The following is a 23,705-nucleotide window of genomic DNA, read 5'->3' as shown; positions in this document are numbered from 1 at the left end:
TGGGATGTATAAATACACATCCACGTTCATTTTCTATATAGAGATTACTCTATCTATATATTACATTATACATATCTATTAACAGGTAAAACTCCTAACTATCCTACTGCCTGTCGATACTTTTATTTTTGCATTGCACAAGTCATGACTTCTTTGACTGTCCATGACGTTAAAACACTAAATCCCTTGGATGTGTTTTAGTTGATTTTAGTCTCTGATGCATGATTTTTTATTATTAATTGTTTTTGGCTTTTAACTAGCTTTCAGTAACTGCTGGTACTCTCAAATCGTACTTTCGTGTCAATTTGACCTGTTGATACAATTTTTAATGTATATTTGTTATTTAATATTTACTTATTCAGTGTTATATCTAGTCTCACTATTTTTAATATATATCACCTTTGATAAGTGTTTAGTATGACGATAAATTTTCACTTTTGTTCTCATACTAGGAACAACAAAATGATTTATTTTGTAAAAATTATTTCCATACTCCATGTATACCTTACAACAAAATTATTTTTATTTACCTGTGTACGTTATATTATTTGGCGGCATTTTGTCCAAGGTTATGGTTGTCTTTCTGATATTGTTTTACATCTACCACCCTTGTTTTATTAATTTTGTATTTACATTGTGTCATAGATCTAATTTATTCGTTCAGTGTATGTTCACTTGTTTTTGTTAATATGTCTTTTGAGTTTAGCCATTTCAATTGATATTCTATAGTGTGTCTTTCTATGTTGTGATGTTACACTATTGTTTCATTGAGGGTGAAGGTTGGCGCCTATTAAAACGTTTAAACCCGCTGCATTTGTTTGCACCTGTCCTAAGTCAGGAACCTGATGTTCAGTGGTTGTCGTTTGTTGATGTGATTCATAAGTGTTTCTCGTTTCTTGTTTTTTATATAGATTAGACCGTTGGTTTTCCTGTTTTGATGGTTTTACACTAGTAATTTTTGGGGCCCTTTATAGCTTGCTGTTCGGTGTGAGCCAAGGCTCCGTGTTGAAGGCCGTACTTTGACCTATAATGGTTTACTTTTACAAATTGTGACTTACATGGAGAGTTTTCTCATTAGCACTCATACCACATCTTCTAATATCTATAAACAGTATTAGATCCAATATGCAACAAAACCCTATTTAAACCAAAATAGCAGAAGAATTATTTTTGGTTCGTTGATATCACTAAAATGACGTTCATGTTCTTCTATGCGTAAGTAACTGATTTCAAGTTTGCCACGATTTGTAAGCGAGGCCAGGTTTGGCATTTCCAAAAGGTAGACAAGTTAGATTTCGAAAAAACATATGTATACTACATATTAATAGCATATTCCTTTTTGCACTTGTATTATTCCTTCCAAAATTAAGCAAAATTATTTTCCTTTTGATATTTACAACGTCCTTTAAGCAAAAAGTTTAAAATGGTTCCGTTTTGCTGAACGTGGTATTTTTGGCATTTGTCAATACTTTCAGAGAAGAGTGTTACCCGAACAATATAGCCCGGTGACTCAGAATTTTCAAAATTTAATCGTCAAAACTACTACGTGGCTATATCATATATCATTCGATTCGAAAATGTGGGTACTTTAACATTAATTGGATCGTCAAAAGAAAATATGGTGCATAGATCAAAGATCATTAACCATTTTCACGAGAAAACACATTGATCCGATCTAAGTACCCTTTTTGCAGTAGAATGATTGCAAACTTGCATATGCTTTTTTCCTTATTCAACTTTTCATCAAAATAGTGGAAAACCATCATTAAATGAGTTTCCCGAGTAAACGTATGTGGTTTTACAAACATTGGGGTGATTCATTTTAAAATGATGTATTTTTTTCAAATAATTAGAATCACGACCTCAAAATTATAAAAAATGTTTAGACAAATATGAAAAAATATGTATATGTTAATATAGCTATCTATTATACCTCAATGAAAGTGGAAATTTTGAGTGTTGGGCATGTAAGTTGAATTCGATACATGCCAAACTGGCAACAAAATTTCTTTCAAAGCAGACTTATATTTGGGTTTAAACAATGTTATGACTTTTTTTTCAAAATGTATCAATAGGAACATAAATCATTATAAAATAGACGTACAGTTTAAAAAAGGCATTTGATGACTAAAACCTCGCCTTTTATCCGTTTAGAAATTGTGAAAGTTTCGGTTTTTCAATCCCAAATTTAATTTAGTGAAACAAGACAAGACAAGACAATAAAATCTCTTCTAAGCAGGATGATTTAACATCGCATTACACATAGACCTGAAATGACTTCTGTATTGTGGGAACGTTATTTCAAGGTTCCAACCCTTGGCTGGAGCATATATATTCGTACATGCAAGGTTAAGGATGTACACCTCTGAGTAGCCAAACATTTCTAGAATTAAACTTTTTTTCTAAACCTGATTTTTTGGTTTATATGACTGTAAAAAAATAATTGGATAAGAAAAAATCATATGGTGGTGCACTTCTTTTCTTAGCTACGGCCCTTTAAAAGTATCCAATTTTGATGATTTTCCCATTTATCATCAATGTTTACCTATTTTTGGGCTATTATCGTGAAAAAATCACAGTTCCACAATTAAACTTTTTTTCATACTTTCAATAAAGATGAAGTGGACCAATTTGAATAAATTTAACTTAAAATAACTATAGGTAGGTGTTGATATAAGAAAGTTTTATCATATTTTGATGTTTTTTTTTGTGTCAAATTAACCATGCTGTCAATTTTGTAAATTTGTGATTTTTCTCTGTTTTAAGAACAAAATGCATATTATTTCAACTTCTTTGTTATAAATGATTGAAAAAATACATAGCTAAGAAATTTGAAAAGAAAAAAAGTGATATGGGATGTTCATGTTTCTAGTAAAATCATTTCTTGTACCCCTCAACCATTTTCTCAAAATGTTGGCTAAAAAGACTGACTTGATTGGTAATAAAATTTGAAAAATTGATTACTCAAAAACTAATCATTGTAAAAACGCAATTTTTTCACAAAGTTAAGTTTGATTTAAACATTTTTTAAATTCATTGATATTTTCCACTTGTATCACATGTTTTGGAAATAATTCCAGAACGAGTTTTCAACGAGACTGTAACGTCAGAAGAATACATCCTTACGCTAAATAAAACACGAATATCAACATTGGTCTAAAGTTTTACTATAGTGGTTAACGGTCATGACAAAATTCTTAAAACCACAAATCCTAATAATATTGCGATTATGAACTTTAAGCTTCGGACATTTGACTTGTTCTGCACTGGAATATAGTGCTGATCGAATGTTTGTGTACAAAATGTATAGTGTTTTTGTCCAGCATCATTGGACATTTCGAAACATTTTTAAATTGCAGAATACTCTTTTGGCATATCAATACACATTTATGGGAATATGAAACAACAATAACATTGGGGCGCTTCTAAGACAAATAACAAATGAATCCTGTTCAGAAAAGCAAAGTTTGTCCTGCTTGCAACTCTAAATATTCCTAAAAAAAAGTCAAGAAAAAATCCGTTTACGCTTGCCATGTTTATATGATTGTAGTTTTATCGAAAATTGTCGTGATTGTTCTGCCTTACAGTATGGTCTGTATAAACTGATTCGTAATCCCTTGTCTTGCTTAAATGCAATCTGATTAAAATTCAAATCTGAATTAACTCGCGTGCTCGTATACATATGAGTATAAAGAGGTCAGAGGTCTATATTTTAATTAGATTAGCTTTTTTCAGTATATGCAAGCATATGAAAAATATAGATAGATTCACACTTTTTTATCCGTGTGTTTTAAAACAAAAACTGAGGAAATCCCTTGCACTTCAAAAAGAGTTGAGTTGGGATGCGTCAACAACATACGCGTCTTTTGTTATGCATGCACCACACACCATGCGAATCACATTTGGTCAAAATATCATAAACAGGAATTGAACATAAATAGTAAATTAAGTTTCTATTCCGTATTTAAATATCTTAAAATGCAAAAAGATGTTGCTGGTGAGTTTAAACACGGTGAAGCTTAAATGTAACACAATTCGTGATGGTGACTTTAAAACTTACTTTATATAAAATAAGAAGATGTGGTATGATTGCCAATAAAACAACTATCTAACAAAATTCATATGGAGTGGATGCAAGCAATTACAAACAACCGTACGGCCTTCAACAATAACATGAAAAATATGAATCAATTCAATTGAAAAAAATAACGGCCTTATTTATAACAAAATAATTTACGAAAACAAATATGATTTGTGTCCATTTCAGTCGCCGGTTATTCCTCATAATTCTTTACTTATATTACGAATTTAACCGAATTCGTATTTAAATAAGCAAAACACACAGATGCCACACGTGGAGCAGAATCTGCTATCTGTTCCGTGACACATGCGATAACCACCAGTTTTTAGTTAGGTTCGTGTTGATAAGTCTTTAGTTTTCTATGTAGGGTTTTGTAGAATTTATTTTTCTTGACGTCCTTCTTCGCCTTTTGCAATGGCGTTGTGAGATTGTCTTCGACTATTAAGTTTTAATATCCCTTTGGTATCTACCGCCTGTTTTTAAGCAGTTTTGTTTCAGAAGCAGGCTCCTGTTAATGAAGTCGTACTGTGTCAACGTACACGAGCTTAATATATCAATTGAGATACGTAAATCGATACGACGGAGCAGAGGGTATGCTACTATTGAGAAACGGTACATTGACAATGGAAATTTAAAATCATCATGTGACGTTTGTCATAGAATTTTGTTTGAAGTCCTTAATCTGTGTCAATATCAAAGAAAATGTCAAGATATGAAGCAGCCATTCTAGATTCGGTAGCATCTTTTATCACAAGCTTATTGGGATATATGAAATGTAAGCACTGAAATGTGGGTTATAGAGTGACAGGAAATCTTGATATATCTTAACTTCAAATTAAAGAACTAGGCAAAATGGATTTCTTTAAGTCTTTGAGAAGGTTCTGTATTTCCAATTACAATTAGGACTGCAAACGCCGTTATGTTATGTTGATGTATGCATCATTCGTATTAGCTTTTTTATCTGCCCAATCAGGGGCCGGACGCAACTTTTTTTTTAAAATAAAAAAAAAATCAATTAAAAGAATCTTATTCCTTAAAAACTTATGTATATAAAGAGAGAAAGTGTAGTTTTATTAATTTATAGTAGTTACGATACAATTTATACATTAGAGCTTTATTGTATGATGTTGGAATCAGGTGAAACACAAAATATCCCCGTTTACAGTACTTTGTACCTTCATAATTTGTCATCAAACGGCTTTTATGGTTAGCTTTTTCGATACATGAATAAAGCATTGTGTGTGATGTTTGAATAAAATAAAAATAGAAATATAATTGAGTGAAGCCTTTGAAAAACGTCAAACTGAATGCCACTCATGATCTGCATTTTTAGTCAAATGTGCTAGCTAAACGATAAAAGTAAAAAATCTGCACCATACGACTTTTTGAATTCAAGTAAAATCATTTTTCTAAGACTGTGCATATTTTTAGCCGTGTAATATGAAGTGTAATTGAATAGTCGACTTTTTCATATTCCGTCACCGAACTAGTATAAACTAATTAAACTTTAAATTGATGAATCACTTTTTCTTGATCTATACACGATTAATTAGCTTTATTTGGTTTGGGGCATCTAAATATTATTCACTCTAAAAATATTGAGCGCTTAGAGGAATTTTATCAATTTTGGAGGATTATTTTAGAATGCAATTTTCTTTCTATATATTGCGCATTTAACCTCTTTGAAATTTAAAAGAACTATTGTATTCTGTTTTATAAGACTCATACGCTGTTTAGAAAAAAATACAAAAGAAGAACCATATAAGGGAATGTTGTTAAATTCTTAAAAAACTTTGGAATGTTCATTCCTGATCATTGATCTTGATTTAATGGAAATCACACCGTACGAATTTTTGCCAACAGGGCAAAACAGAAAGTACAGATAATAAGTTTGATATGTAATATAGTCGTATGTTTCGTGGGTACATTCAAATCGTTAACAAAGAGGCTTTTTCATAAATGGCACTTTCGTATACTAACGTCACGATATACGTAAAGTAGGTCAGGTGGAAATGAATTAATTCCGGTTCACTGAATTGTAACTTCTACTTTTTTATAAACTAATATAAAATGAGGAAATGTAATGTTAGTCTTTATTAAACCCAGCTTTTATATATATTTACATTATTAGGGTACCTTGGTACGAAAAGAGGCAGCCACTAACTAAATATATATGTAGCGATTATAAGTCATCTTGTATTGATTGGTCATGGAGAAGAAAAGTAACCTTATGGTGTCTGTTGGCTAATTTGTCCAAATTTCTGAATGGATGGAATGAATTTACATTATAAATTTTACTGTTTCTTAAGACAGAAATGTGTGCATATTTTGTTAATTTCAATTGGTCGAATTGTTCAATTCTTTTTATTTGAAAAAAATTAAAGGCAATAACTCCTTAAGTATTCATCCGCTAATTTTAGTCAAAATAGGAAGTAGGTATATCATTCTGAGCATTTTTACCCGTGCCGGAATTTTTCTATCTACTGTGGATTCATATAATTTCGTGGATACCAATTTTCGTGGAATTAGGAAAATAGGTGGTTTCGTGGATATTTTTTATTTCGTTCTTTTGACAAAAGCCTACAAAAACCTATAATAATAAATTGTACTTCGTTTATATTTTGAATTCGTGGTTTAACTATACCTACAAAATCCACGTAAATTGATATCACACTCATAATAATAAATCCACAGTATTATGGTTTTCAAGATACAAAACTATTCATTCAACCCCTATGTTCTACTTTAAGTTATGGTGGTCATTTTTGTTGACTGACCGTAAAAATAAATAACTTTGTACTAGACACTTCAAAGATCATTCACTCCTTTATTGTTAAAATTGGTTCAGTAGTTTAGAGAATATGATCTATGAAAAAGTTAACGGCGAAGGCAGGTGATGACGATGGACGCCAAGTTATGGCAATAACTTACATGGCCATAAAAAATAGATGAGGTTTTGTATAGCAGATCTCCCATTTCAATGATGTTACAGTTATGATAAGAAAGAATAATCGAAAGGAAAAGTGTCATATCCCCGTAAATCATGACGATATTCCGATATGTTTTTTTATGTCCCCAATTGCATTGCACTTTGTTCCATGAATATTATAATTGTCAAATCACAACAGTTAAATTTTGAAATATACAAAAAGACCGCTTTCCTATTTCAGCTTTAATTCAACCCTCTCGTACATGAGAAATGTCGTATGAACCGGCTCGAAGTGATAGATTCTAATCATATATATAAACATCTAATTTTATTGTACAATTTTATTGTACAATTTATTCGTGTGTTTCTTTGTCCTATATGTTCTCCCATTTATTTGTATTGTGGTCCTGTCATGTGATGTTGTCGTTTTGGTGTTGTGTTTGACGTTGCCATAAAAGCGGGAGGTTTGGCATGCCACAAAACCAGGTTCAACCCACCATTTTTTTCTTAAAATGTCCTGTACCAAGTCAGGAAAATGGCCATTGTTATATTATAGTTCGTTTCTGTGTGTGTGTTATATTTTAATGTTGTGTTATTGTTGTGTCGTTGTTCTCCTCTTATATTTGACGCGTTTCCCTCAGTTTTAGTTTGTAACCCGGATTTGTTTTTATCTCTATCGATTTATGAGTTTCGAACAGCGGTATACTACTGTTGCCTTTATTTATCTTTGTTTTCTGAATTACTATTTGGTAAGTGTTAACATTATCTTTTCAGGTCTATTAGCAGTCAGTGCTCCTGTTACCTACTATTCACCGACATTGTATACTAATGTGACGCTGGAATGTGTGGTAACTAGTGAAACAGCAACAGTAGTGACATGGTTTAAAAACGAAAATCCTATTGTAATAGCAGGAAATCAAGGGTATTTTGGTGGAAATGATAATATTCCATCACTTACCATTATTTCTGTAGGAAAAAACGATTTAGGATATTATACCTGTCACGCAACAGTTGGAAATACTACTGTTAGTACTCCTAACATTATGTTGACAACAAAAGGTAAGTAAAGCTATAGTCTAAACTTACATCGAACGAGACAACCATATCACATGTACTATAACTACAGAAAGAAAGATGTGAAATCATTTTATTTTAACACATTTATCTAGACATATCCTTAAAAAATATGTATTTCTGATATATTTTAAAATGGAAATTGTCGAATTTGATAGTTAAGTTGATTTTCTACGCATATGTTATTAAAATATTGATTTAAATTAAGCAGCCACCTAAATTTTGATAATTAGAATAATACATAGATGCTATATGCTACTTATAAACATAACAAAGGTAACACTTCTTATAAAATAACATAAATTTATGCAACGGGAGCTCACTGCTATTGTTCTTAATTGGCTTTTATGCATTGCATCTATCTATGCTTATTCAAATATCTCATTTAAAATAAAATTGAGAATGAAAATGGTCATAGTAAAGCTTCATGTTTGCATTGTAGCTAATATTTTCGATACGTATTGATATATTCTTCTTATTCGTAAATGCTGCAATTCGTAAATATTGTTTACTTTATCAGTTTTTTACTACGACTAAAAATACTCAGTAAAAAAAACCTTCCTAACCGTTTATTTTTTATCTTACAAATATTATCTTACTAAACGACGCGTCGTCTATGACCTGCTACGCGACTTAACGCTAATCAGATATCTGAACAGTATGAAAACGAGGAGATGTGCAGTAATTTCCAAAGACACAACTATCCATCAGTTCGATTGACGTAGGTGTAGGTGAACCGTAGGACTTTCGAAAACAAGTAAATCTATACCGGATCTATATTAAACTTAGATCGACGACTGATGTTAAATATGACATAAGCATGTATTTCCAGTTCAGTATTGATCATTTTTCTAATTGTTTAAATTGAAAACTTGACAAAAATTAGGCGAAAGGTTCCAAAGGGATGTTCATATTCATAAGTCGAAAACAAACTTACAAATTTGAATTGACGTACAGAAAAGAGCAACAAAAGGAGATGACAGTCCATCCAAACAGAAACACCTCGAACAAAGTAAAAGGAGTGAAGACGTTTAAAATGTATTTTATAATCTATAAACATACAAGTACATATAACATAAGCTATGAATGTGTTCCAAAACTGATATATCGGGGTAAATGACAACAACATAACAGCTTATAAGGACATACAAAGTTATCTCATGGAAAACGTTGATCTACTTGACCTAGATTAGCCGAGTCATTCCATTCATCATCCATTTACATTTTGTCGTTTTTTGTTTCTTTTTTATCGGAATGGTTCACTATATCAAAGTTTGTGATTTTGTCAATTTATAGCGACCGTCATCAATACCAAAAAGAAAATGTTAAGTCAATGTCTCGAGTGAAGGAGCTCATGTTATCTATCATAGCCTGATTAAGTTAAAGATTTTAAAACTGGTTGCCAAGGATTTGCCGCTATTCATGAACTATTTAACTAACGTCATTAATTATAATATTACACATGTTACATACACGTAACGTTTCATTCTGCGCAATTAGGCTTTTCATCAATACAATTTGAATGAAACACACGTCTTTTCAAATAAAGCGAAGTACTAGCCACAACCTTCATGGTATTTGGGCCGTGACTATAGAGAAATATAGAACCAAACGAGGGGGAACAGAAGTGGCGTATTCATTAATCAACCGACGACAAAATTAAACAAAATAATATTAGTACACAAGAAGAGGAATTCTACATCAATGGACAGTCAAATACTGGATACACAGAAATTGATGCGTTGAATAGGACATTCTTGACGCCGATGATTATAATATTCATATGGAAGTCACCTTGCTGAAACAAGAACATAGTTTTTGGAAACAAAACTAACACTTTTAAGTCAACGGCGAATTAATAACCTTATGTTCCCACAGCATAAACATCAAATGTTCAGTCTAATAGTATTACACAATTCATTTCAAAACATCCTGATAAAGTAGTTTCAGTCGAATATGTCTCCTTTAATATGAACGCAAACTCAGCAACCACAAACTTTTATCATAGTTTACCAAAATTTTATCTACCTAACTTTACGGGAGACATGCATATTAACATGACAGACATTTTTGGGAGTCGTTTTGGACAAATGTTAATTACAATCCCTCTTTGAAAAAAGTTCAGCTACCATTAATCTTCGAAACCCCATGCATGAAGCCACATAATTCATATTCCGCGGTTAATCTCTATCAAGCGCCAGCTATGACCGCGCAATCATATTACTGAAGGAGCGTTATTGGCAGACAACACAACCAATTATAAAAGTGTACATGCAGAATTTACTTGAACCTATGAACCTATCAATTACAATAAAATTGGGTCGTGCATACGGGGATTAGAGTCGCTCGGACAATCACAAAACACATTCAGATCACTTTTGTTTCTAATCATATTTGAAAGTTTCCCAAAGAAATGAAAAAAAAACTGATGACTAGAGAACACGCAAAACTCATTTTCGAATGTTAGATCATTGAGAGAAGTGATCGGTAAAGAGATGTACGTAAAGGACACTAGAAATTTAAATAAATAAATCAGACTGTTTTACTCCACTGCGTCATTGTACACAACAGCTATACCCAAAACCACTGCAAGAACCCAGTCTGTAATAAATAAGACTTACCCAAAACATGTATTTCCTCACTGGAGTGTATTTTGTAGACTAAAGAGACGCTTTACTATAATTAAACAGAAAAAGTATGCTACATTTGATTTGGAAATCACAGTTTCGGAATGCCGCTTATGATTTAGATGTAGGGAATGTGATAGCAAGCATCACACTAGACTCTGCAACCGTAATACAAATCAAGAAAGAGAACAGGTACAATGAAACCCGTACCGCAAAATGCCATCGTAAACACAATAGAGAGCGACAATCGATGCCTTAGTATTCTACTCATCGACATCGAGCGTTGAACCAAGGACAGACGTATTGTTAAAACAGTCATCACACCAGTTTGTGTAGATAACAGGCCAGTAACTACAAATATGTATTAATAATATCAAAGAACTCTCAACCTTAGCTTTCATGTTCGGCGTTCTGATACAACACAAAAAAGAAGAGGTCGATTTGAAAAGTGAAAATCGAATCTTTAGGAAAAGTTTCTGACGAATCGGTGAAATCAAGCATCGATTTTTTTCGAAACGCATGAATCAGACAGGATCACAATAAAGGACGACCACTATATTTCAAAATTTTCTTGGAAAGTAATTACTTAAACAAAAATCCGTCAACTTAACATGATAAGCGAACCAGAAAGGATGACAGTTTATGGAGACATCTTTTCTGACCAGGAAAAAGAGGATTTTTGGAGAACGTTCAAGATGAAAATTCAGGTGAGAAGTTACACTGCATTTCTCACCATGCTGTCAGGAAGGACTCACCAACCACCCCAATTCGTATTGTATATGATTGTAACAGCCGAGAACTATCCGACAAGCAAGATTTAGATTACACCAATATGCAGCAACGACAGACATTGAGAAAGCTTGCCTTCTAATTGAGCTTGACGAAAATGATCGAGACGTGACAATATTCGTTAGACTGAGTAAACCTGAAGACCCAACAAGCCTCATTTATGAATTAAATGCCATTTAGACGGAACGTGTAGTGTAAAGAGTTGAAAAATCCGAAGCATAAATTAAAAAAAAAACGCATAAATAAAAGACACAAAGTAGCGTTCTAAGAGCATTCGCAGTTCCTGAACATTTTATGTAAACTTCTCGTGAATCAGGTCCCTGAAAATCAATTCAAATGTTCACGAGACAATAAGAAGAAATTTGTTGAACTATGGGATTATGATGTTGTTCTTTTTCAAAACCAATCGTAGGACATCTATATAAACTATTAACTTTCAATTTCAACAAAAACATGCAAAAAGCTAGAGAATAAAAAAACGTCAAAAACATACTACATTAAGTTATGATCTAGCTATAGGGTTACATGACGCAAACTGAAAATGTATTGAAAAACGACTTATGGGATATCCAGCAAAATATTATGGTTCCGACAAACGGAATACGAAATTGTATTGTCTCTTTAAAATATATAATACTTGCATGGGGAAGATTTTAATGCATTTTTATATGACCTGTAGAATAATCATTAAAAATAAGTCAGCACGCCAAAACTCATATTGAAGCAAAAACGAAACCTCCAATGTTTGAATTAAGTGAAGATTATTTATGTTACTATGTTGTTTATTTCAGATCCATCAGTGTTAGCTTTACGTACACCTTTTACTAAATATTCACCAACACTGTCTAGTAGAGTCACTCTGCAGTGTATAATTACCTCCGGTACTCCTTCATCGATAGATTGGCATTTTAATAATAGTCCTATGAGGGTAGAAGATAATTCAAGATATTCTGGAGGCAACATTAATAATCCATCTCTGACAATTACATCAGTGGAACAAAATGACTTGGGTTTATATATGTGTTTGGCAAGCAATGAAATTGTTACCATAAATTCTGACATCATAGCTCTACTTCCTGTTGGTAAGTATCGACAGTAATTTTAGATATTGCCTTTGGTAACAGCTGGTTTATTTTAATAAATAAATCCAGTTCAGAAACGACCATGGCAATTAGTATTGCTTTGGGACTTATTTTAGTGAATCTTTAATTTATAAAATCATTGAACAAAATTCCCTTTAATATAATGATACGTGGATTTTAATAAAAATGACAGATGTAAACAATAACATCTTAAAATGTCTATGTCTTTATGCATGAAAACCATAATGTTTTGAAAATTTAATTGAAGGTTTATTACTGATATTGCACTTGTTAAAATGTGTAAATGAGTATATTAATGACTTGATCACAATAGCACTTTCAAAGTTGATGTAGTTCGTATGTATGAAAATAAAATCACAGATTATATTTTAAAGCTTAATTAAATAAACATAAATAAAAGGATATTTGAGGTGTAAGTAAATGAATCAGCAACCGAACGACAAAATAACATAAAGACATCCAGAGGGCAATTTATAGTCTTAAACAACAGATAAGTATCCATACAGTTTGTCAAGTTCTAAATCGTGCCGAGTGTATAAAGATTGTTAATAAATCAAACAGAACAATAAAGGTCTCCCATTTAGAAACTATATTAAAAAAAAATCAAAACATTTAAATACGACATACGATGATCCTATTTTTGGACAGGCACATGCAAATATGGCGGAGTTAAACTATCCTATTTGAGATCTCAGTTCTACCCTTGTTACCTGTGTTTAGTTTTAGCTTAAAATCTGCAAACATTAATGTGATAAATAACATAAAACAGTATTTTATTAAAGAACAGCACTGTTTTAATTTTAAAGTCCTATTTTTTGTAATTTCTACAGAATTTCCGGACCCTCTCGCAGTATTTGTTTGCAATTTCTGCTTTCTTTTCCTATTTCTGGTTAATGACAAACACAACTTTTCCAGTTTTTTTTTGTTGTAATTTTGTCATTCGTGAAGTGTTTTGGAATCATTAAGCAATATTTTCCACTTCTGCTTCTGCTTGATGAAAATCGGATGACAAAAAATTGTTGTGTCATTTGGTCTCTTGTGGAGAGTTGTCTCATTGGCAATCATACCACATCTTCTTATATTTATCATAATAGATACCAGGATAAACAATTTGTACGCAAGCCGCAAGTTTCGTATACAAAAGACTCATCGGTGACGCTCGAATCCAAAAAGTTAAAAAGGCCCAATAAAGTAAAATATTCTCTCATACAGTTGCCCTAAAACAAAGACCATCTGCGAAAATAGGAAAATAGAGCAGTTAAACATTAAAACATAGTATGTAGTCAATATAAGGTTATACTTATAGAATTCGCGTTAAAATGTATTTTTAATTAATGATTAAAACCAAAGTGAAAAAAAAACCACCGAGAAAGGAATTCAATCAAGCATTCCCTTTCCGATAGGGAATATAGATCAATTTGATTTTGTCTAAAATCCAAAAAAAGACGATGAGCTAAATTTTCAGGATTATTTTGTATGATGCAGTTCTGATAAAAACATTATATATCGTTTTTAATCTCTATTCTTTCCAGTTGCTCTTTCCGTAGTTTCTCTCTCAGGTTGGACTTCATGCAAATCCGACAGTTTGCACTCCATAGGTTTTTGTATGTCCTTTGGCTTTTGATTTTGTAAATGCCTGCAGTATATTTGTTACATTTTAAGATTAATACGCATTTATTTTAAAATATACACTAGAAATCAAATTGTAAAGTTATGGTACGATATTTTTGCATCTCTGTGTTATCAAATGCTATCTAAGCATGTAAATACATTTGTATAGTTTCTTTAGATAAAAAAAACCGTAACAGTACAACACAAAGCGTTAACGCTAAATTATAAAACCTTAAATAACTTTTAATCATTCACAGGTGCAAAACCGGTTGTTAATGTGCCAGAAACATCTTACATCCAATTAGCAGGACAGGAAATAACCATCACCTGTAGAATACAATCTCCGAATAGTCCTATGCAGGAAGTGCAGTGGATATTTATCAATCACGAAGGAAAAAGGATTGAACCTGTTATTCTCTCAACATCTCCTCCTCTCAAATATCGTGGTTCCACTACCAGTAATCCATCACTAACTATAATGTACCTTGAGTCATCTGATGCAGGACAATACAGCTGCAGAGCAAGGAGTTTAATTGGAACAACAGTCAGTGATACTTCTGCGTCACTCATGATTCCAGGTATAGATAGTAGGAATAATAAAAGTTTATTGTTACAATTACAAAAAATTAAAACAAAATAGGTTAACATTTGTGATGTAACGAGTTGTGATAAATTTTTTTCTATTTGCGTCAAGGTATATTTAATCTAAGTGTTTATCAAAACTTAATTGGAAATGAAAAAAAAAAACTATTCTTTGAATTCGATTATGGAAAAATATAAGGCACGACATTGGTTCATAGTATTTGTAATTATTTACTTAATATTAAAATTCTTTAATAGAAACTTATTGAGAACAAGGTAATTCAATCTTTTTTCCACATAACTGTAAACTGTAAGTCGAATTCGTTACTTATTTCACAATCATAAAATTATTGGTAATAGAAAGCTAAAGACAATTTTATTTTGCAACTACAAATGAATACAAAAAATATTTTCCGTTTTTTTTTTCTTTTTTTTTTCTTTTTTTTTTCTTCAAATTTTTGATACTACGTGTAAATTCTTGAAACAGCACACAATCTGCAAAAGAATAAAATCAGGGTAGGTTTGCTTATTTTTTAGGTAATATCAGAAATCGTAGTTGTTTAATGTTGAAGATCTTGATGGATCTTAAGACAATAGTTATCTGATTTAAAAAAACACACAACTTAATGATCAAAGTTTACTGTGAAATGAAATATATTATCTTATTTGTAAAAGCAAAACCTTTCGAAATATTATGTTCTTCAACTTTGTACTTTATGAGGCCTTTTCAACTTTTTTGGCATACACAATTGTGAGCCTGGTACCTATAAATGAGTTTTTTTATTATAATTCGTGGATTCAGGTGTACGAAAATTTTTATTCTTTAACGAGGTACAAATTTTCTATAGGTTTGTGACTTTTGTTTAAACACAAAATAAATTATCCATGAAAATACAATTGTTCTTTCATCCACGAAAATTGGTACCTACGAAAATGAATAAATCCACAGTATTAAAAAATCCGTCGTTTACATATTGAGTACAGGAAACTTATATGCAGAGATCTGCTTTGTAGAATAATTTTTTCAGTAAACAACGTTATAACTTACTGATAATTATTTTAAAGATATGTTGGGTTTTTTTAAATACATAATGATTGATTGTGTTTTCTTTTAACCTTGTCCATGTGCATTATACAGAAACTTGCAAATAAGTTATGCAAAATGTAAATATATCATGTGAATACAGACGTTTTATTTGATATTGTGTTTATATTGCTGCATATGCATATTTCAAATTTAAAAAAAAAGAGATCCCGTCCTCGTTTAGCTCTTACTTAATCTGCAGCGTTTTTAATGCAACAGCGTCGTGTGTTTATTCCTACCGAATTTAGAACGTTATAACAGATCGGAACTTATTGAATGATTGATTGATTATTGCCAGCTTTACATACATTGTTAATCAATGTATGTAGATTTAGAACGAGATCAAAATAACAATTAATTCAATATAAGTTAGTAAATTCAGCAAAGAAGACCGACTGGGATGAAAAGCGGGAAATTTCAACTGACACTAGAAATGAGGGGAATGCTGGTTAGGGATAGAAATTTTGCCTTGCAGCATGTCACCTACGAACCATACGAAGAGTTGTTGCAATGGTTTCCCCGTCTGTGCTTAATTAATTTGAATCGTATTTTGGTGCAACGGCGTCGTGCAGTTATTCCTGTAAAAATCAAAACGCTATACAAAAAGCTCTCATAACAGATTTTAACTTATTGACTCATTATTGCTTGATTAATGTCCAATTGGAATTATTTAATGCAGTACGAAAAATATTACAATCAATACAATAAGTATGCTCTGCAAGGTAGGCCAACTTAGATAAAAAGTAGAAAATTTTGATTGCTATTGGAAATATGGATATGGTAGAAAGTTGCTGAAATTTTGCTCTGTAACAAGCCAACTGTAAAATGTATACATCCCGCACACCAAAACAGACGCCGCACTTTACCAAGAGTATAACAGTTGGACCTGGAGAAGTTCAGGAAGCAACATTTTGTAAACCCAAGTCAACCATTAGGGTGGAACGTATTGATGATAAAAAAAAGTTAATGGTCTGTATTTGCTGATGCTTGAATATACAAATTGTTCGTTTTCCTTAGCAACAACTTTTAAACTCAGGATACAAATATGATGTCGTTAGTGAATTTTCCGAGAAATTTAGTTGTGAAAGAATGGGAAAACAACACTTTAAATTTTGATGCGTAACTAATGCGCTGCTACTGTATCGTATGCCCTTAACACGGTTTTGAACATTTCCTTTCTCACGTCTACCTTCGGCAAAAGCCTGCCATCATTTAGAAGTAAGATAACTATTATAGTATATACCATATCACGCTACATGTACAAAGTTGAAGTGACAATAGGAATTGTCAGAACCCACTACAACCAGATCATAATGAATTTATGGTTGCATATTGCTCCACTGAAGTTGAGGCGGTGAATGAATCGCTTACCTACTCAATTCTTTCCTTATCTAAAATTAATGAGTACATTTAGTACTGGTTAATTGTTTTACTCAGAAAATACTTTTTATATGTTCAAATGATTAAACGATATAATATGGCAAAACATTATGAAATTCAATTTTTGTGCAACATTTAATTTACCGTAATTATGAATTTTGCAGAGATTCCTGCTGTTCACATATCGAAATCCTTATATACTGTAAATCTAGGAGATGAGATAACACTGGAATGCACAACGCTATCAAATATTGCACTTCAAGATGTATTCTGGGTTAAAGAAATAAATGACACTATAACAACAGTTGTAATTGGTAACAGGTTTTATGGGTCATCAATTCTAAATCCATCTCTAACAATCTCCGATGTTAACAATAATGATGAAGGACATTACACGTGCTATGCAAGTAATACTATTGGTATCGGAAGCAGCCTACCAACACCTTTAAATGTCACAGGAAGTAAGTAAGCCTTTTCTCACACTTAAGACATGAGATAATTTCACATTTTATGTGAAAAGCCTTATTTGGCTAACATTTTCATTCTATTCATAAACTCTCCTAGTTATATGTGTTTGATCAATGAATTCAGTTTGCTGTCATTCTTATTTTATATATGACTTTTGTGTTGGATCGAAACTGCTGATGTTGGACAGTTAGACCCCGAGCGTATCCAACTCTATAGTCAGTGCCTGGGCAATGACCTTATCTACAATATTCCTTTCTTAATTTTCCGACCGATCAATTTAGAAGTTGTTAAGAAAGTAAGGTTAAAACCCAATAAGGCAGAGTTAACTTCATGCGGATTTGGCTATTCTTTTTATCTCCCTTTTGGTCAAATAACTCCCCCGTTATTCAAGTATTTATACATTTTTTGTTTTAATTATTTTGTGTTAGAGTGTTCCTGATAAATGTTAATCCAAAAAAGAAAGTCGGACGCAACAAAGTCTGAATTCCTTTTCTAACAATGGGTCTTAACCGCTAATGGTGGACTGTCAGTCTCCGAGTGTACCATCAGATCAGTAGTCAGTGCTTCGGCACTGGCATGATTTATATCATTCCTTTCTTACATTATCCATACGTTGATGAGTTTAGACATTCCTTTTTATAAGAAATCAAGGTTCCAATTCCTAAGCGAAGTTGACTTTAGGTGGATTTGGCTATTCTATGTAGGTCCCGTTTGGTCATAATGGTTCTCAGACATTCAACTATCTATACATCTCTGACTTTCAAATTTGCGGATATGAGCGTCCCTGATATATATTAACTAAGAAAAGCGCTTCGGACTCAGCAAACTTAAAACGTGTTATTATGATAGTTGAGATTTGTTAACACTGTATAAATATGAATTTTCATTTTAAACTTCGATAAAAGATCAAGTTTCTGTAAAAGTAAATTATCGAATTACACATCAAAGAAAAGAAAACATTTTTTGTAAGTTCGCAACCTGTTTTGAGCTCTTAATTAATGCTTTTATAATGATCTAACAATTGTGATATGATATTTTAAATTCTCCCTCATGAATTCGTCCGAATTTAAAACATTTCTATTCTAAATACATGGCTAAATAAGAGACAAGTCATAATTTATGTTTGTTTGCTCGCAGTAACTTCCTTATTTTCTCAGCGAAACAACATTTAATATCTTGTAAACATTTTACAAATTACAAAAATATACCACAATTCCATCTATATACATTCACAATTTCCTCTAAATACATATCAATACAAACATAACTGTAATATATTATGCAGAGCTTAACGTTAACTTCGTCTACCAAAGTTACTGGAGCACATCGATAATAATCAAACGTAATCAGGACTTATATATGCCTATAAAACCCCACCCGTACTACCGCCCTCGAAATATTCGTGCAGAAAACAACAGTAACATCAGACCACTTCTGATTTACATACTAGCCAAACTTGTACCACAAGTCTAAAGATAGAAATAGAATAGGGAAATTCCAAATATAACGGAATAGAAATAAATTTAAATTCTCCCTCATGAATTCGTCCGAATTTAAAACATTTCTATTCTAAATACATGGCTAAATAAGAGACAAGTCATAATTTAGGTTTGTTTGCTCGCAGTAACTTCGATAAAACAAAGGAATAAATAATTTGAGAACTATATGCCAAGATTCAAGGAAACAGCCATTTGAGATTTTAAATTGTCTTTAATATATCCATCTTTGGCTTTATCAGAAGCCCATCTACCGTGGACTTTAAGTAACCTATCAGAGACTCCTCTATTAGCCCCCGTAGAAGCGCCACCACTTCTCAAACTATGAAGCCCAAACTTAAGCTTATCTAAACCAATATCTGATAAACTCTCTAACAAAATTTCTCTCGCTCTGGTATAGGACAATGGACTATTTATATTACATAATTTATAAACATCTTTCGATTTCATAAAAGACAGTGCTCTGAAAATATAGCTATCAGAATTTTTGCTCAATTCAGCTAAATTGATATACTTATTTAACCAAAAAACTGGACATAAATCTGTACCTGTTGCAGCTATAACAACAGAATTACCCCTTCTGTATAAATCAGTTTTGCTTTTATCAATGCGAATTTTAACATGACTGACTTGAAACTCAATATTATTCATCTTAATGTTAGCCAATTCACTATACCTCAAAAATCCAGAAAATCCTAACAGAAATAATACTACTACACGCAATTTTTTGAGATTATTATGATCTCCGAACTTCAAAACAATATTCCTTAATATATCTGGCGTAATAGGTTCTTTTTTGTTTATAGGTTTACTTAGCAATCTCCTTCCTCCTTCATAAATAAGACCAAGGAATTTGTCTGAACAAGGATTATGTTTGAAATTAAAGTCATGAAACCATTTTATTGAATAAAAACTTGCATCTAAAATCGCAACACTGGATCCCTGTTGAATGAATCCACCTATATACATAGAAATCGTAGTAGTTGTCGCTGGTAAACACTCAAGTGAACATGAAACACACCATTTTTCAAACTTTTTAAAATAGCACTTGTATTTCTTAATTGTAGAATTTGATCTAAACGATTCGACAAAAGAGGGTAAATCTCGTATGATACTGGCAAATCCCGAATCATTGGCATAACACTCAAATTGTTTCCATTGATCTGTAAAATAAATATAATAATGAATACCAAAGTAAATATAATTAACATTACTACTATAAATGAATGCGGCATTTCCCTCGCAAACAACCCAGTGCGGCATTTCCCTCGCAAACAAATGAATGCGGCATTTCCCTCGCAAACAAATGAATGCGGCATTTCCCTCGCAAACAAATGAGTGCGGCATTTTCCTCGCAAACAAATAAATGCGGCATTTTCCTCGCACACTTACTGTGGCATTCATCCTCACAGTATCTAAAAATGTCATATACTTATATATATACAGTGGCATTAACCCTCACTGTATTCATAAACAATTAATCAACAATGTTAACAATGACATATCTAATTGTTGCAGTTAAAACATCACAATGTTAAATTTAACATTCTTACGAATATAGTCTCATATCTGATAACTGCGGCAAATAACCATCGCAGAAAACTAAATCAACTACAGTCTGTATACAACATTCAATGCATAAATCTCAATAATTCGAGAAATCCAACAACAAAACATATACATTACTGTTAAAAGGTCTCTGTGCAAATATACTCTTTTCTTGTGAACCTTTTGTAAAAAAGTTCATAGGTTTTACGTACTCTCTAAAGTCTATAACGAAAGATTTAAATCTGTCTGAAAACCTATTCACTAAGATAGGCCAAAATAACGCTGATGGCCATTTAGGTACAACTAAAGTGCCTTTAGCTTTACATAACCGCATGTGATTTAAACACTTGCTAACTAAACAAACTGGTGCTTTTTGTTTCTCGACAAATTTATTAACATGTCTCAAATCTAAGACTAATCTTTCTTTACCCGTACTATTTACCGACACAGTAAGTGGATTAACGACAAATGGTCGATTTACTTCTTTTATACATTCTTTAGTTAAAAGTTCTTCAATAGAATTTTCCACAAATTCTGAGTGTTTTAACGCGGATCTATTATTACTTAGAAAAATAGTCGGTGGTTCACTCAGAAAAGGAATTCTATAACCAAAATTAATAACATTCATTATAAAATCATTAGCGTTAAGTACATTTTTCCAAAACAATGCATGTTTTCTTAAATTTCCTTTCACATTTATAAGATTTTGACAAGATTTTTTCTCATACTTGTTAACAAATTGAAAACAATACTCAACTTCATCTATGTCTGTATCTGTTTTGTTACTGGGTCTTTCCTGTGTTCTGTTCCTGGAACTTTGGTGCACCAACTGTCGCTGTAGGAATCCTTTTTTCGGGGCAGTTCCTTGCAAAGTGCCCGGGCTAGTTACAATAGAAACACTTGTAACTTTCTGACTTGCCTGCTTTGGAGAACTCGGTATCACTGACTTGGCCAAAGCCACGAAAAAAAAACTCCTGGAATTGAATTCCCCTTTTCCGGAACCACTATTGGAAGATTCTGGTTTACTGTACGGCTTGGAACTTCTTTTACGAGAAGCCCTGGAAATAGCAGCACGCAAATCACTAGCGTCTTCTTTATTGTCGGCCAACGGACTATCCAAGTACTCTTTAACCGTGTCCCATCCATGCTTGTCGGCTATCTTTAGAATTTTGTTACGCTTACGGATGATTTCCTTTTCCTGGGTAATAATTTCACTAACTTCGGAAGCGTTTCCAAGCTTTATACAACTTTCAACGGCAGCAAGCCTCTCCAGACGCTCGGTATTAAACGAATGTTGCACTTTAATTCCCTCACTTTGGAATACAAATTCTGGTTGGTCGACACCGGTTGCTTTAACACTTTTTCCTAAACGAGCTTCGAAATGATTAATCAAGAAATGTTTTTGCTTCTCTAAAGAATTGTTTAAAGCTGAAGTGAAAAGCGAAATAGCCCCGTCCGTACTTAACTCTGTTTCGTTACTATTTTCAGCATGTTGAGTAGTAGCACGGCGTTCATCATGGTCGGAGCCTTCCTCGGACATATTATGCAGAGCTTAACGTTAACTTCGTCTATCAAAGTTACTGGAGCACATCGATAATAATCAAACGTAATCAGGACTTATATATGCCTATAAAACCCCACCCGTACTACCGCCCTCGAAATATTCGTGCAGAAAACATCAGTAACATCAGACCACTTCTGATTTACATACTAGCCAAACTTGTACCACAAGTCTAAAGATAGAAATAGAATAGGGAAATTCCAAATATAACGGAATAGAAATAAATAAGACAAAGTATGATACAATGGTTAACTATAGAATACCCAAATATCAATCAAGACATCAACTTTCATGAATTTAATACGGCTTAAGTTATTGTTGGTGTGATTACCGATTAAGTCATTTTAATTTTGACATATCTGATGAAGATCCCGAATGAATAAACATCAATTGTCAAATTGTTTTTATATTCTTTTAAAGACGCAAACATCACTATCACTGAGCTGACTACTGAAGGTGAGATGATTAATGGAAGAAGTGTAACGGTTATTTGTGAAGCGTATGTTATGTATGCAGAAGGCACTGTTTTTGCTACCTGGAAACTGAATAATTCGGTAATAAATCCAACAAATATATCAAGATGGAAAACAGAAACAATACCAAGTAATCTAAACAATGAGAGAATGCAGTTCCGTTTGATTGTTTTAAGTCTACAAACAAGTGATTCAGGTATATAGTACACGTTAACTTTACAAAAAATGTGTGTTGTCTAGTGTACTTTCGCATGTTGGATAGTTTTATTGTTTGCAAAATGAGTAAGTTATATGATGCTTAAAATACGAATGGAAGACCAACCGTTAAAGTAGCGTAGTACACCAAAGTAGTAAAATAATAAGCACGATAAACCCACCTCAAAATGTGAACACTACGTCCACCACAATAATGACGAAAGGATTATAAAATGTATAATCCAAAATGCTCTACTGTAAACCATATTTACGTTTGTAGTTTTTTTGAACGACACATAGTCATGTTTAGTTTATTGTGAACATCGGAATGAAACCGTGTCCAACGGATCGACTGCCTCATTACAGATAAGAAAAGAAAATACTTTGTTCTCAGTATGAAAAATCTAAATGCCTATAAAATTATTCTGTTTTACCATTTTTTTTAAGTGACTTCTGTAAAAAAAACACACATTCAGGTACGCTCGTCACAAATCAAATTTTTAGGTACTATAAAGATTGGGAGAAATTCACGAACCATAGCTAAATTGTCGTGAACAGGACAATCAACAACTGTTTAAGGTCAGCTGTAATATGTTGAAGCGACCTTGATCTTATCTTATTGATTTAGGCATTGTCAAGAAAAAATAAGGACAGGGGCTAAATGAATCATTGTTGTAAAAACATCAATACTGCCTTATCAATTT

At 32.3% G+C, this 23,705-nt stretch overlaps 1 protein-coding gene across 1 annotated transcript in view; it reads left to right on the top strand.

Moving 5' to 3' along the window:
- Positions 1-7,804: 7,804 nt before the first annotated feature.
- The window catches only part of LOC127725626 (adhesion G protein-coupled receptor L3-like), a 48,686-nt gene continuing 32,785 nt past the window's right edge, over positions 7,805-23,705 (top strand). The window contains exons 1-5 of the mRNA XM_052232716.1: positions 7,805-8,069; positions 12,292-12,582; positions 14,472-14,792; positions 17,425-17,721; positions 22,754-23,002. Of these exons, the coding sequence (XP_052088676.1) occupies positions 8,054-8,069; positions 12,292-12,582; positions 14,472-14,792; positions 17,425-17,721; positions 22,754-23,002 (1,174 nt within the window). The 5' untranslated portion in view covers positions 7,805-8,053. The remainder of the gene's footprint in view (positions 8,070-12,291; positions 12,583-14,471; positions 14,793-17,424; positions 17,722-22,753; positions 23,003-23,705) is intronic.

Source organism: Mytilus californianus, unplaced genomic scaffold, assembly GCF_021869535.1.
Source record: "Mytilus californianus isolate M0D057914Y unplaced genomic scaffold, xbMytCali1.0.p SCAF_15, whole genome shotgun sequence".
In the NCBI taxonomy this organism is placed as follows: domain Eukaryota; kingdom Metazoa; phylum Mollusca; class Bivalvia; order Mytilida; family Mytilidae; genus Mytilus; species Mytilus californianus.
This window is presented reverse-complemented; position numbering and strand designations above follow the sequence as displayed.